The following is a 16,423-nucleotide window of genomic DNA, read 5'->3' as shown; positions in this document are numbered from 1 at the left end:
GTGACATATAGTTGTTAATTTCTGTGTCATTTGGACCCTTGTGGAGAGTTGTATCATTGGCAATCATACGATATCTTTTTTTTTTGTATGTAGAAACGAATTATTAGATATTTGAACCTATGAACATCGAAAACAGGTCTTAATTTGACGTCCAATGCGGAAAAATCTAGGCATGAACAGAACATCATGGAATGCTAAATAGCGGAAACGTGTGAACTAGCAATACATTACATGTTGATCAATTCTTTCGATGGTTTTATGTGTATGGAGCGTTGTACTCTCGCACAAAGGAGCATATTGTTGAATTATTAAGTCGGAGTTCGTACTTACAAGTAAGCGTGTTATGATTTTCTAAATAAGACATTTAACTAGCCAAACAATTTTATTACGTATGACGTGAATACAGAAGTATTTTTTTTCATAAAATTGGCTCTTTGTGTTGAAGTTTTTTAGACTCTCCAAATCCCAAATTATGGAAAACCACGTTATACAGAATCGAAGTACTCATAAAATTGGCTATTTGTTTCAAGTCTTCAACCTCTTCAAATCCTCAAATTAGGGAAAACTATCTACCGTAACGATCAACCAAGTTGCATATTTTCCAGCTGTATTCTCGATCTCTGAAATAAAATTAAACTTTATACTTTTTCTTGCTCGAGTTATATAGGTTTCGTGTGTACAATTTGGAAATTAGTATGGCGTTCATTATCACTGAACTATAGTGTATATTTGTTTGGGGGCCAGCTGACGGACGCCTCCGGGTGCGGGAGTTTCTTGTTGCATTGAAGACCTACTGGTGACCTTCTGTTGTTTTTTTCTATGGTCGGGTTGTTGTCTCTTTGACACGTTCCCCATTTCCATTCTCAATTTTATTTATAGAGTCCAAGCAATGTATAACTTGCTTTGCGGTATGGGTTTTGTTCATTGTTGTTTGCTATGGTTAAGAGTATTGGCGTCGGGTTTTGTTCATTGTTTGCTGTGGTAAAGAGTATTGGTGTCATCTCTTTTTTTTGGTGCAAACTCGTGGGGATTTTTTTTTAACTTACTCATAGTGTCTGACCGTTATGTGTATTGACATCATTTCTAGTAGAATAATGTGGTACACACTTATTAAAATATTCAAACTTACACACAAAAGTTGTGTGTACTGAAAACACCTTTAATAAGGGACGACATCAAAAGTTCAATGTAGGGTAAAAAAAACTTCGATTCATATTTTTTATCACTAACCCACCTACCCCCTTTTTTTATTAACCTATTGACCAATAAGGATAAATATAAAATTGATGGCAATTAACAACACTTGCAGTTATTTTTTACCCCCCACCCCAAACTATTTGATTCTTCATTGATTTTTTGATGTCGCCCCTTACGTAACAATTTCATATCCTATATACTCATTGAACTTTCTAAACTTACTCGAAGTAGTTGGAATGTCTGCTGGAAACACCTTTTACAACGGAACCTTCTGGTACCCTTACTGTATTGGGTTTGTCAAAGTTATTCTTCATAGTATTTTCACATTGTCTTACTTCCTTTCCTAAAAGAAATACATATTGAATAAGCTCCTTATTTGTAAATAAAAGTTTGATAAAGGCAAACAAGAATTAATCTTAGCTTTGTAAATTATTTTAAGCGTCGTTAAGAGTCATTATTTAAACTTCAATCGTGACTAAGGCCGTGTTCACACCAAACGCCGTGTACAGTTAACATGTTTACATTTGGTTTAATGTAATGTACACTAGTTTCACCTGAAATCTGTTCACATCTATATACCTTGTTTAGCTACCTGTACATAAGATTTGTTCACACTTGTAAACTATATGTCATTTAAATGTTCATTACGTAGTTCCGAATTCAAATTTTTGAACAACTTTTGTAGCAGTTAGGGAACGACCATTTGACTTAAAAATGGGGGGATGGATTTTTCCACAATGTGATTAAAAAAATAATCGGGTCATACATGCAGATGATTAGAATGAACAAATATTCTGAATCCAAAGTTTCCCCATACATTATAGTAGTGTTGATTATTGAGATTATTGAATTGGTACCATCGAAAAAAAAAACTAAACAAACATTCGCGCGAGAAAAAATTCTGACTCAGATAAACTGAATGACACAGAAATTAACAACTATTTGTCACTGCACTGCTTTCAACAATGAGCAAAGCCCATATAGTATTGCAACTGACGTCGAAAAAGACGCTTAGTTAACGAGTTTAATGGTCCGGAATTACACACGGCTGCAAATTGTTTTAAATGATAGAATAATATATATATTCTAATTTCCGTCTGGTCGTAAAAAGTTTCTATGGTCACATTTTTGTATTTTATCCCTTTAATGGGGGTACCCCACAATTTACGGTTTTGGGTAGTTACTTTAAAATCCAAAAAAAAATTCTTTGGTTAAATTTCCCGCTATTTTCGTAAATATTTTCTATGCACATATCATCAAGGATCATCGGAATGATGAAGACATAAATATAATACCATCTCCAAGTAAAACTTTCAAACTTAAAGTTAGCTGTTTTTTAGGTAGAAATTTAACGCGTTTTTCTTTGAAAACGAGAAAACATATGATTCAAAAATAGTATTTGACATTTGAGAGGACAAAACATATTATTGCGATACTGCATGCAATTTTTGTTGGGCAAATTCCAAACAATTTTGTCAAAAACTCAAAAATAAAAACATCATTTGTACCTTTTTTAATTACGGAAATTTCCTATCCGTCAATCAGTTCCATCATTTATTTTTTCCTTCACAATGAATTTGATAGTTTCGATGTGATTATGTAGATTTTGTAGGAGAAGTTAATTTATTTTTGAGTTATTTGAATATATATATAGTAGTTCTTTCGTGTATTTTCTGTTAATTAGTTATATTTTTGTTAATAAAATTTTGACTTTATGTAAAAGTTAACCAAATCCTTCGGATAAGAGGTTTTTCCGGATAATGACTATAGTTGACATTGTGTGAAAATACATTGTATGTCAATTTTTAACCTCAGAGCAATTAATATGCATGCAAGTGGTCGGGGGAAAAGTACTATTGAAGATTCGCAGAGATTTGGTGTGTGACAAGGTGATGCTAAAACCAACTTCTCTTAATATTCTGCTTTCCGTGGGCGAATCATCAGTGATGTTATAAGACTTGCACCAGAAGTCAAAATTGGTGCGTCTTTGAATTAGATTGATTGATTGATTGTTGGTTGCTTAACGTCCAGTGACAAATATTTCATGAATGTTCAGGACGATAACAAGTTAACAATAAAAACAATAGGTAGGTTTTGTCATAATAGAGGCCATTCGGGATGATGATTGGGAAAATTTATACTGCCACAGGAAAATGATGGTATATTGGATTGGGACAGAAATTTTCCATTGCAACAGGCCACCTTCGGACTCCTCAAAGAGTTGATGCAAGGGTTTTAACATGCAAAGAACGTGACACTCCCTTTACACGAGGCATCGGACTTAACGTCCCCATTCTGACCGGACGTGACTGCGAACTTGATACATCCCGCACAGCCAAACAGACGCCCCACTTCGTTTTACTGCCGGTCGGGAGAAGACCAAGTGACCACATTTCGTTTCCCCAGCCACCCTTGGGGAACTTTAAATTAGAAACAACAGAAATCCATACATGTGATCAAACTGATCGACATGTATCCTCACAACCTGACACTTTTTTACGATCTCGCGCTCAGTTTCTTCCTTGTAGTTTGGATATGAAAACAGGGTTTTTGTGTAAGAGACAAACCTTTAAAAAAAAAAACCAAGAAAACTACGCAAAACGGAGTCCTCTAAACGTGTTGACAGTCTTTTAAGTTGTGCGTGAGTAATCATTTATCCATGCATAACCAAGTACTTATTGAAGTCAACACCTGTGCAATTAATTAAGGGCATACGATACAGTTTTGATCCTGTATTTACAAGTTCATAAAAATTTGCATATAGGCTATTTTTTACCTGATTAAATCAAATATGTAATAAAAAATATACCTTCGTGTGATACTTTTTGAGTAAAATTAGGTCGAAATTTTGTATATTTGCTCAAAATTCAGATTTGTGGCCGTAATTTCTTTTTCGAAAGAAAGACATAACTTTTTTGTTATAAAAGATAAACACAAATTATTTTTTGTTAAATAATCGGTAATTTCTGTATTTTATAAGTATCCTAAAAAATATGCAATTTTTTATTCAGAAATAACTCATATTTATCAAATGTTTATGAATTGAGGAAAAAACGTCATTTTTTACTGCATGTTTATCAAAATTTAAAAAAATCCTCTATTTACAGTTTTATAAAATTTGGATCACATAATCTCCCTGCAAATGAAACAAATTGCTGTTTTGAAAAATAGGGGTCCATGAACTCGTTTTCAAATTAAATCAGTTTGAATGCTAAAAATCAGTCGAAAAATACATCTTTTGCCGATATGTCACAGTTTGACGTCGCCAAAATAACATTTTACGTTAGCAACGTCATTACCTCCCCTGTAACTGTATCGTATGCCCTTAAGTAAAACAGTTAATGAAAAATTAGAATTTGAACTTGCTGTCAGTTCATTAATAACGATTGTTAGTGATGTCATTTGTTCTTCCATATAAAAAAAAACCTTTCTCATGTAGCACATCCTCTATATATACCGATCAATTTTACCCAATATTGTCTCTGATGCTTACCAAACTGCCAAACTCTAGAACTACATGTAACTAGATATTGTGACACCTTACAATTCAGACACAGTGGGGCCAAGGGATATGAAATGAGTTTAGCTCTGAACTCAATTTAGGGGATGCCATATCTGCTGCAGGAAAATTGAAGTCTATGTTGAGACTTTCAGAATTACACCAAGGTGTGTCTGAAAATATTAAGGATACATTAAAAGAAGAACAATTACTTCACCCTGCCACTAGTGCTCTTATGAGCTATGTCCTCGTTTTGGTATTTCTATGGAAATGCATAGCTTGTTAATAGATATCGGAAGATGTGGTATGAGTGCCAATGATACAACACACCATCCAAGTCACAATTTATAAAAGTAAACCATTATAGGTCACGGTCCGGTCTACGACACGGAGCCTAGGCTCAAAAGTTCATTTGTTAGTTAATTGATAAAAATAACACAAAGGCGCTTCTGAACCGTATATTGTCACTAAAGAAAACAAAAATTCGTAAATGGATGGCTATTACAAAATCAATCGTTTCTGTAGCAACATTCGCCCCATTACATTTTGGATTGGCAGTGCAGATACATCATGCATATGCATATGGGAATATGGGTCACATTGATCGAAACTTTGTACTCACATTTCTTTTGTGTTTCCTATGCAAAGGTAAGACTATATCTGACGAGTTTGACCGAATCATGACGGTATTTACGCTCCAGATAGCATTTGTACTCAAAAACTGTGTTTGCTTTGAACAAACTCTGTCCTACGCCGAACTTGTTCTTATAAAAAAGGGAAGTGTCTTGTAATGCTAATACGCGTACTGAATCCGCATATGATGACTAAGGGATTGATTCATGTCCCTATTTTATGAATACTTGAGCTATTGTGTGTCACTTTTAAAAGTTATATAAGGACCATGACTGATTTTGAATTACAACATTAGAAAATTGGCATTGCATTGTATAATTTTTCATCCTTCCCTTAAAAAATTATGAGTTAACTTTTTTACCAGGATTATCCCACTAAAAAAATGTTCATGCACCAAACTGACTTTGTTTTACACTCATTTTTTTAAAACCTCGCATTCGCCTCGTGTGACTATAGTATATTTTGTGTTATAACTGCCATGTCTAGACTTTGCAAATACACAATATGTGTTTATCTATAACTAGATACTAATTTTCACAAAATACACAACCTTTAAGATGCAAAATTAAAAACACTGTTTCAGCGCTTGAATTTTGTTTTTTTCAAAGATAGAAAAAATATTGAAATAATTTGATAAACTGGTGTTTTATACTTTAGAAAATAATTCTGTAATATACTATAGTGAAATACTATACACAATATGAAAGTTTATGGATGTGAAAAGGTCAAGGCCACTTCTTCTTTTACTATGTCTTAAATGGAAAAAAATCAGAAGGTTCCAAATCAATGCCATTTTTTAATGGCAGCTTTTCATATACATGTAAGTAGTCAAATTTGTCGTTTTAACATCGTTTATACCATATGCTTATGATTGAATCGTTTTGCATTCTATTGAATAAATATCAGAATATTTCTCTTCTTTGTCCTTGTGGTTGAAATGTTGGTATTTTTAGGTCTGACCTTTGACCTCAATTTCACAAGATTGTGACCACTCTGGATTTTTACGACCCAACTTTTCTTATTGTACACGTTTTCCTCTTTCCATCGATATATAATTTAGGTGTGTGTTCTTCCGGACCATTAAAGTTTTAAAAAATGAACTCTGGTTGCAGTACTAATAGGACATTTTAAACCAATTGTAGATAACGTTTTAGGGTGAACGTTTTTGAAAAATATAACCCAGAATGCATTAGACTCTAAAATAACAATTTGTTAATTTAGATCAAATAGATCATATTTTCAAAACTCATTTTTTTGTCAGTTATTTAGCCGAGGGTTTAAAATAGGGTTCACGGAATATAGAATGGAATAAAATTTCAGAAACATGGGCTATAATGTAAGAAATTCAGAAAAATGGGGTCCTATAATATATAGAAAATGGAAGAATGCCATTGGACAAAAAATAAAAGTATAGAGAAAAATTACCTTAAAAATTAAATAAAATTGAGAATGTAAATTGGGATTATGTCAAAGAGATGACAACCCGACCAAAGAGCAGACAACAAACGAAGGCCCCTAATGGGTCTTCAACGCAACGAGAAAATCCAGCACCCGGAGGTTGACCTCAACTGGCCCCTACATAAAATTGTGAACTAGTTCAGTGAAAATGGACGTAACACTAAACTCTAAAACATATCAATGAACTAAATTTAACAAACATACAAGACTAATAAAGGCCAGAGGCTCTCGAATTGGGACAGGCGCAAAAATACGGCGGGGTTAAACATGTTTTGTGAGATCTCTATTTATTGATACAACAAAGTATTAATTTGATATAACAAATTATTAATTTGATATAATAGATTATGATTATTTGATATAGCAATTTATTTATTTGATATAGCAATTTATTAATTTGATATAGCATGGATTGGGGCCAGTTTTCCCCTTCTCAATTTGGCATAAAGGATATATAAGTGAAACGCTTAAACTGTTTAGAGATATAGACCTAAATGTGTTTTGCATTGCTCACGATCTGAAATCCTTGACCTATATATACAACGGTATTAATCTGCTCAGATTATACACGTGTGATCTGTTCAACAGAAATTGCAAGTCTACAATCGTTCAAAATCTTACGCAGGTTTCTTTTTTTTTGATAAAATATTTCAAAATCAAAAATATATATTGAAACAAATTTATTTAACACAAATGCAATGATAAATTGAAGGATCTTAAATAAATCCTTTCATGTTCCTATATATATATATATTGAAATTAATAACGCAACATGCCAGGCTGTTTTAAGAAGGTGAAGCATTTTTTTTATCCTTCAATGCACCTATGTTTCTAGAAACACGAATTTCTCAATAGAACTATTCGTTTCGTTTTGATTTGAAAATATAAATTGATCCCTTTTTTCTCCGATATTTGTTCGTTTTTAGACACGAGCTCATTTTGCGAAATAGAGAAACTTGTCCCAAAAAATCTTTCTCAAATAAAGAGAAAAGCACTGGGGTAAAGCTGATGACCGTAACTGCATTCACGGTCATCCCAAGATGTCGGATGAAAAATTAGGTCAGTTTCTGTATTGTCTGTTAAAGTGTTTCTATATCATTTTCTTTACAAATCATACATTGAAACGATGTAAATTTATAAAAGAATCACTCGAAAATCACTAATTACTTCCGAGAAATGTGCATGAAACGGGAAATTCGATTTGAAAAAATCGCCAAGATGACCGTAAATCACAATCGAGATGACCGTAACAGAATCAGAGATTCATAACAAGGCTGACCGTAACTGCTTTTAAGATGACCGTAATTTGTAAATAATGACCGTAACTTTTAAAGGATGACCCTCAATTCTAAGAAATATCCGTATTTATATAACTATCTTTTTATATCAAATGATTAATCGTGTTGGAATACACATATCAATATGAGAGTTTTATCCTATAGGTATTAGAAAATAAGACGTGCTTCAAATGCAAAGATTACCATATGTATCTTTTTTACAGTAGAGGGTTTAATTTTTAAAATGAATTTGACAAAAGACATGCAAATGAACAGGAAGGGAAAAAATGCTACAAAAGCGCGATAAAATGACACCTTACAAGCATAATGAAAAAAATGCGGTGCACAGCCTTCAACTGCTCGACAAAAGATTTGTTTGTTTCTGGGATTCCATTAAAAGACATATAATAAATACACATTTTTAAAAATGCCGAAAATTGGCATGTACACCCATTGATATTATATCGTCTTTCATTTTGTCATGCAAATAAAATAACAGAAACATTTTGAAAATATCATTCGAATAAACTAGTGAAGATGAGCTCCAGCAAAGTAGATCCTTAAAATAGTATTGTACGAAAAGCGTATCACAAGGCGGAACGTTGTCAATTTGTATATATACAGAAATGTTATTCATACAGTCAGGATTCTACTTCTTCAAAATTATCTCCCCATTACGCCAGTTCATGCTCACAATCGTAGAAATGGAAGCCATTGTAGGGATGACGCTCTGCCAATTTTGCTCTTGAAAACTGATAAATTTATCCACATAGCACCATTACGATCGATCGTTATATGTCAGTTATATTTTAAAAGACAAATGTATCTACTAGCTAATGAGCATTAGTTAATGATCTTGTCTGCATTGATTCAACTTAAAATATTGTCTGTTCGGATGTCAGATGGAATTTTTGAAAATTCTTAAGCATTTAAAAAAAATCTAATTAAATATTTCGTGGAAGGGCAGACTAAACATTTTCAGTAGTTGAAGATTATAAACCCTAGTTATCACACACAAGAAAATCATATTTTTTCGAAGATATCCATTTTCATCATCCAAATTAAAAGACTGTCGTCAAGTACTTTTAGAAAAAATAGCTATTCGAACACACCTACTCTGTTTTTGTGATTCTTTAGATAGGTATCTCACTTGACCCATATATTTCATCTTTTCGTACTGTCATTTTTTTACGTTATAAAGTCAACCTGTAGCTTTGATATATAATAATGATAGAATCTGAAGCGAGATGCTATATAAAATACTCTTGCTTTGTACGTTTTAAAGACAAAATATACACCCCAAACATGCCCTAACATAAAAAGGTGCACTCGATTTTCTCGTTTCGATACAATCGTTACCTGTTTTGGGGAATTTTTTCTTGATTCACATAATGGAAAGACAGACACGAAAATTTCTGAACTAAAAGATTGATATGTTCTCCGTCCGTGATAAAAAAAAATCGGAGGTTATGCATTTTCTACATCCAACTTATAGATACTATATATAAAAAAGAAGATGTGGTATTATTGCCAATGAGACAACTATCCAGAAAAGACCAAAATGACAAACATTAACAACTATAGGTAACCGTAAGGCCTTCAAAAATGGGCAAAGCCCATACTGCATAGTCAGCTATAAAAGGCCCCGATAAGAACCATGTCGTCGACTTGATATCTTATTGTTTTGCATTACTATGTAATAGATACATTGAAAACGTATGCAAATGGTGTTTTTAAAAATAAGAAAATTGTTTTTTTATTTGTTTCTATTAACTTTTTAAAATTTTGTTACTATATCAAACATTACAGTTAACATTTATCGCTTTCTCGATAAACACAGAGCTTCGATTCGTTTGTTCTATTTCAAAAGTGTTTCCGCCTGCATATATCAAGACAAATTAAGATTTTAATCTGCTTCCTCTGGAACCATACACATGGGCTCGATTACCAAATATTCGTATGTATTATTAATGTTTTTAATGCTCCATTTATTGGCATTATGTTTTTCTGGTCTGTGCGTACGTTCGTTCGTCCGTTCGTCTGTTTGTTTGTCCGTTTGTCCAGCTTCAAGTTAAATAAAATTGAAACTTAGTACACATTTTCCCCTATGGTATGATCTTTTTAATTCTAATGCCAAATTACAGTTTTATCCCATTTTCATAGTCCACTAAACATAGAAAATGATAGTGTAGATGAGGCATCCGTGTACTAGGGACACATTCATGTTTCTTCAAATTTTCGTCGTATCGCTGTCAATTTGTGTTAAAATTTTAACGTCGATATCAATAAATATTTCATTGTTTACGAGAAAAATGCAATTTACGGTCATCCTTTACAAGTTACGGTCATCTTTTTACCAATCACGGTCATCCTTGTTTTATGTTACGGTCATCTTGAAAATATTTTGATTATGATTTACGGTCATCTTAACGATTTTTTCAAATCGAATTTCCCGTTTCATGCACATTTCTCGGAAGTAATTAGTGATTTTCGAGTGATTCTTTTATAAATTTACATCGTTTCAATGTATGATTTGTAAAGAAAATGATACAGAAACACTTTAACAGACAATACAGAAACTGACCTAATTTTTCATCCGACATCTTGGGATGACCGTGAATGCAGTTACGGTCATCAGCTTTACCCCAGTGAAAAGGGGAGGAGTGTTGGTTATAGAAACATAGCTCTAAATTGAGTTTTGATATGCATTAGATATTGGTCACTGGACATCAGATAACTAATCAATTAATACACAAAATGCGCCAGTTTGGGTTACGCAATCTTTTAATTAATCATTATTATGATTAAACAAAACTGTATATTAAATTAATAATCAGATAAATCAAATTAATAATTTATAATATCAAATTGAAAATTTTCAAACTAATAATTTGTTTATTGTATAGCAATATAATATTTCCAACAGAAAGTAACCAAAAGTTAGCGTGCAATAAATTCTAATATTGCACTAGTGCAATAAATCTTCAAAATTCATGACGTCATCAATGACAAAATCTTAGTTTAAACTATTTTTCACTTTCAATATTATATTGCTATACAATAAAAGGGTTATTGCATGAATATTGGGGAATATTGTCCCTCGTAGAACATATATTGCACTCGCAAGCTCGTGCAATATAAAATTCTACCCTATAGTATCAAATAAATTGGAAAAAGTTAATTAATATGGCCCTAAAAGGCTTCCGTAGAACTCCCCCCCTTTACATAAGAATAAATAAATTTAGAATCCCTTATTCAGACCCTCTTAGTTGTATCTATGAATTTTGTTCACGAGGGAATCTCAAGTCTATTATTTTTAAAACAATGAAACCTTTATGTAAGAGCATCAATTAAGGAATGATTGTAATATTTTTTCTGTCTATGAAGAAATAACATAACGGGTTATTTTAAAGTGTGCACTTTTTTATGTTATTTCGAATAGACAGATACAATATTACAGTTATTTTTATGATTGATTTTTAAATGCCATTTTAAATCGGAGTAAAACATGAAAAAACGTTGATGACGTCACGGTCACATGTCTAAATTATGTCTATGAGCTGATAAACAAAACAACGTCAACCAATCAGACGACGCGTTACATCCAAAATTAAATTATAATAGAATAAGACTCCAAACAAAACTACAAAAGTCATAAGGTTAGTTACATGTAACAGGAGTAGATATGTAGGACTCGGAGGTGCGATGGGGACGCTGAAGTGCGATGGTCCGCGCCGAAGTACGATGGTCCTTCCGTTGAAGTGCGATGGTTTAGCATGACGTTTGAATATCGTGACGTTTTCAAATACAACGTTACATCAAACAACAGGGATTCGCAGGCAGGAGAATAAAATTTGTAGATAAAAGTTCCATGTGAACAAATTAAAGGAAAAATAAAGTAACGAACGATTCAAGTCCCGAACAGTTTTGAGCAGTGCAAGTGGATATTACAAAAATAGTCTATGTTAGGTGGCAAATCATGGGGAACAAAGCGGCAAAAAGATGAACTTGGTTTGCAGATGACCTAAACAGTTTTCGGAAGTATGCTGCAAACCTTTCGTACGACAAATAAAATGTCTTTGATCTAAATATTAATTTGACTTCTCTCCAAGTATGCTTCACACGTTATGTGTAGACAATTTGATAATGAAATTACTTACTAGTACTAGCAATGTTTTTGTTATATCCCGATTTGTAAAAACACCCGTCACTTTAGCCTTATCCTATTGTTGTCATAGTATTAAGTTTTCTACAGACTCAGATTCAAGATTGAATATTTTATTATAGTCTCACCACATCTTCAACATGTTAGGCCGAAATTAACCCGACTGGTCCCTACGTGTACTTCCCAATTTATTTTATTCTCCTCAGCGGCGAATCAGCTAATTTCAAAGTTTTTAGTGGAAAACGTGACAACTACTATTACATAGACCTACACTCTGAATCTTCCCCCCCCCCCCCCCCCAACCTTCTACACGATATTTTCTGACTCCATACTACTTACTGCGTACTAATCGGAGAATTGGCAAATTCAAAATTAGAGTAAAACAAATTAAGATTTTTAAGTCTTTGGTAGGAACTGAACAGAAATTAAAAGATATTTTAAATGCGAGGCTATCAGCTACTTGTCAAATCTTAATGTTATTTAATTTAAACAGCTCATGTACATTTTTCTTTTTACTCAATGTCACAGGCAGACAGACCATCGCACTTCAGCGTGACCATCGCGGTTCGGAGTACCATCGCGGTTCTGAGTCCTACAGATATAATTATAAATTGAAAAAAAATATATGAATTTACAAACTATAATTTTAAATATCATTAACATCGTTTTAAACATACAAAATGTAACACTACCGATGAAATGAAAAAAATTCTTAACATCAATAAAACTATTTACCAGAAATTCCACAACATTTAAACATGAACCTTCTGTCCTCTTTTCCGTTGTCATGGATACTCCTTATACCAGTTATAAATCCATTATGGCTGCATTCAAAGTTGAAGTATTCATCCCAGTCATTCACAAAAGAAGCTGATATACAAAATACAAAAAACATTTTGGGAGCTACCATTTGATTTTTATGGGGGGGGGGGGGCTAGGATGAAATTTGAAAAAAATAGGCAGGACAGGACGACAATTTAGGTAAAAAAAGTTAGGATTAACTAAAAAAAAAAAGGCAGGACCGGACAGAGTGAAAAATAAAAAGGCAGGACAGAGATAACAGCTGAAAAAAATGCAGGACAACATTTTTCATCCTAGCCTCCCCATAAAAATCAAATGGTAGCTCCCTTAGCAGTGGTGGATCCAGAACGGGCAAATCCGGGTGTTGGAACACCCCCTATTTTGGACAATCAATGCATTTGAATGGCGACATATGGTTGGAACCCCCTTTTTGAAATGACTGGCTGCGCGGCACCACTGTTTGGTATCTTTTAAACGAAACAATATAGACTAGAATTTGTTTTAATTGCATATTAATCAATTGGACCATGTGGTATAAGTGCCAATGAGACAACTCTCGATTCATTCACAATGTACAGAAGTAGTCACTTGCATTAATTTACATATTCAGACGCCCTGGTGTAACTTCAGTTAGCCATTTTCATATAGACATTTTAAAATGGTCGAGTGGTTAAAGCAAATGATATAGTTTATTGAATATAATGCACATTTGTACCCATATGGGTTGAAGGCATACATAAATCAACATAGTAATTTTACAATAGAAAATCTAATAGCCTATAACACCGCGGTTGTGAGTTCGAATATTGTACGCGTCATGTGCTTTAATCGGTTAGGACTTCCGAATGTCGATGGTTGTCCTCGAGCACTTCGGATTTTTACCACCAATAACACCTGGCTGCCAAAAAAAGCCAATACAACTAAAAGTTGTGCAACTGACTGCAGTTTACAGAAATAAATGCATTTTATGTAAATAATTGACATTTACAAGTTGTCGAATAAATGAAAAAAAAGCCGCTCTTAATCTCTAGAGAAGATGCCGCTGTTATTATATTTTGTGTAGTCATTACAATTTAAGACGACAAACACCAATGAGATATTGATATCAAGAAGACTACCAAACTGTAGATCACATAATTCATTTTTTTATACTGCAACTACTTGTGTGTATTTTCTAAATATAGTAGCATAGCTATACTTTGTGCAATGTCAATTTCACCAGGGATCATTTTCTCCACAATCAGGGCTTCATGAAGGTATGAAAATGAGTTTGTGTTACAATTTAAACCGATACCAATCGACTAATTTTTAAGTTGCAGTATAAAAACAATAGAACTTAAAGGTCAATGCCATAGAAATATAAACTTTTGTGGACTCGGCACAAAACTTCGGAAGAACTCGGTACAACCTCTTCCTTCCCACGTTTCTCAGCCTCATACAAACAAGTTTATATACCGAGTGCCAATGAAAACGCAACACTTTTGTTTTTCCCGCCCTTATTGTAAAAAAACTTCAATAAATATCTCCGCCCTTATTGTAAAAAAACTGCAATAAATATCTGAGTAAATGCCAGCACTTTGACAACCAGCGACATGCGACATGCAGTTTTGGGAATGATCCAATGAAGCCGTTCACAGCATATAATTGGGAGAAGACTGAAGTTTTATAGCCCCTTCAAATCATCCACAAATTCAACCAAAATGGATCATTTAATGATAAGGGGTACAATAAACACATATACTTTTTTATTCGGCCTAAAGCGTTTTTATTTAACATGTTATATAATACTTACGTGTCCAGTAGCAATCTACGTGTTGTCCAACCAGAGATCTACATCCTAAAGACCATTTACGATCTTCATAATAGTCGTGATGTACACTGTGCATAAAAGAGATGGCTTGACCACTTGGACACGAAAAATCTATCCGCTCATCAAACTTGTTAACATAGTCCCATCCGACCACACAGTTTAGTGTGCAAATCAAACATATGATAGATAACATCAGCATCGTCAGTCAATGGTTTACTGAAAATAAATAATAGTATTATATATACAATTTCATTTTTAAATGTTACCATCTTCTGATTGGCTGAATTTGGTTTTTTAAATATCGCTAGCAAAATGAACACATATCTTTATAAACACGAAATCATAAAATATCTAGCCATTGTACAATTCCTTCTATCTTTTGGAACGGAAACGAAAATTGTAAATTAAGAAATGTTTGACTTGAAAACCGAAAACAATTATCAAACGTAAAGTAGTAAATATTTAAAGTCATACGAAACCTCAAATCCAAAAAAAATATGCACATGTTTAACTAAATGGATAGTTTTCATTATACAACTTGTGTACATATACTTTTTTCTGATGCATAGTGACCTTAGCGTGACTCTCCTCGTAAAAATCCGGTAATCGCAACACGCATGGATCTGTCATTAAAATAAACAATTATCTGATTGTACATGTTAAACACATGCTCAATATCCATGCTTTTTGATGGTTGTTTACTATAAGGTGACAATCGATAAACTCCGGCTTCAAAACACAGCATTTAATGAGCAGCCACATTTGTTAAATGAAAACAGAGAGAAAAAAAAAATTGACGAATATACGATATTTTAGCGTAAAATATGATAAAATCGAGCACAGAAGACTAAGTTTATGATACATATGCATTGGTTTTAGAATTGGATAAACATTTGTCAAACATGGAAATATAAGTAAAATGAAACTTAAAGTACAACTTACCAGTGAGATAGTTTTCCCTAATCTGAAGTAATATTGTCCAGGCGAGGTTTAAATACCCAAGTCGAGACATTGAGTCTCAAGCACGAGAAAAACGTTCCCCGCGAAAGTCACTGGACAACTATAGTTATATATAATATCTAAAAATAGAAAAAGGGGAATTTACGATGACCAATAAACGGTCCGTGTAACACTTATCAATTCAAAGTTTTAAAAAGTTTTCAAATTTTAGATTTTTGGAATTTTGATCAAAGTTTCAAAATTCCAAATTTTGAAGTATGATTATGAATTATACATGCATTATACCGCTGGTTTTCCCGTTTGAATGGTTTTACACTTGTAATTTTGGGGCCCTTTATAGCTTGTTGTTTGGTGTAAGCCAAGGCTCCGTGTTGAAGGCCATGTACATTGACCTATAATGGTTTACTTTTAACCACGTAACCACGTGCACCGTCATCATAAAAAGGGAAAACTACGATTACAGTGTTTCATTGGGGAGGAGATCTCTCAAGATATATACAATTTCATATTAGGCCAACAAAATAGTATGTGTGTTTCCTATTACATCTGTGAAAAAAATTGCCTAAGGGTTGGTAGGTATTTTTTTTATTTTACTTTTGTTTTACATTGAGTAAATGGGAGGA

General features: G+C 33.1%; 1 protein-coding gene across 1 annotated transcript; it reads right to left on the bottom strand.

Annotated features, from left to right (window-relative positions):
* Positions 1-363: 363 nt before the first annotated feature.
* Positions 364-15,895, bottom strand: LOC143051709 (dermatopontin-like). Its single transcript, XM_076224622.1, has 5 exons — positions 15,783-15,895; positions 14,823-15,056; positions 12,965-13,099; positions 1,420-1,540; positions 364-620 (listed from the first exon to the last, which is right to left on the bottom strand). Exons 2-5 carry the CDS (start codon positions 15,037-15,039, stop codon positions 566-568), a joined length of 528 nt encoding a protein of 175 aa, XP_076080737.1. The 5' UTR covers positions 15,040-15,056; positions 15,783-15,895; the 3' UTR covers positions 364-565.
* Between the last annotated feature and the right edge of the window lie 528 nt (positions 15,896-16,423).

Source organism: Mytilus galloprovincialis, chromosome 11 (assembly GCF_965363235.1).
Source record: "Mytilus galloprovincialis chromosome 11, xbMytGall1.hap1.1, whole genome shotgun sequence".
NCBI lineage: Eukaryota > Metazoa > Mollusca > Bivalvia > Mytilida > Mytilidae > Mytilus > Mytilus galloprovincialis.
Note: the sequence above shows the minus strand (reverse complement) of the source record. Positions and strands in the feature narration are given on the sequence as shown.

What these genes read in the sequence shown, in the direction of transcription:
- LOC143051709 (XM_076224622.1), bottom strand. Translation starts at nt 15,039, where the DNA reads ATGCTGATGTTATCTATCATATGTTTGATTTGCACACTAAACTGTGTG. An exon ending in CGTAGATTGCTACTGGACAC is followed by an intron (nt 13,100 to 14,822) that starts GTAAGTATTATA and finishes TTTGTATATCAG; the next exon opens with CTTCTTTTGTGAATGACTGG. An exon ending in TAAATGTTGTGGAATTTCTG is followed by an intron (nt 1,541 to 12,964) that starts GTAAATAGTTTT and finishes TATTTCTTTTAG; the next exon opens with GAAAGGAAGTAAGACAATGT.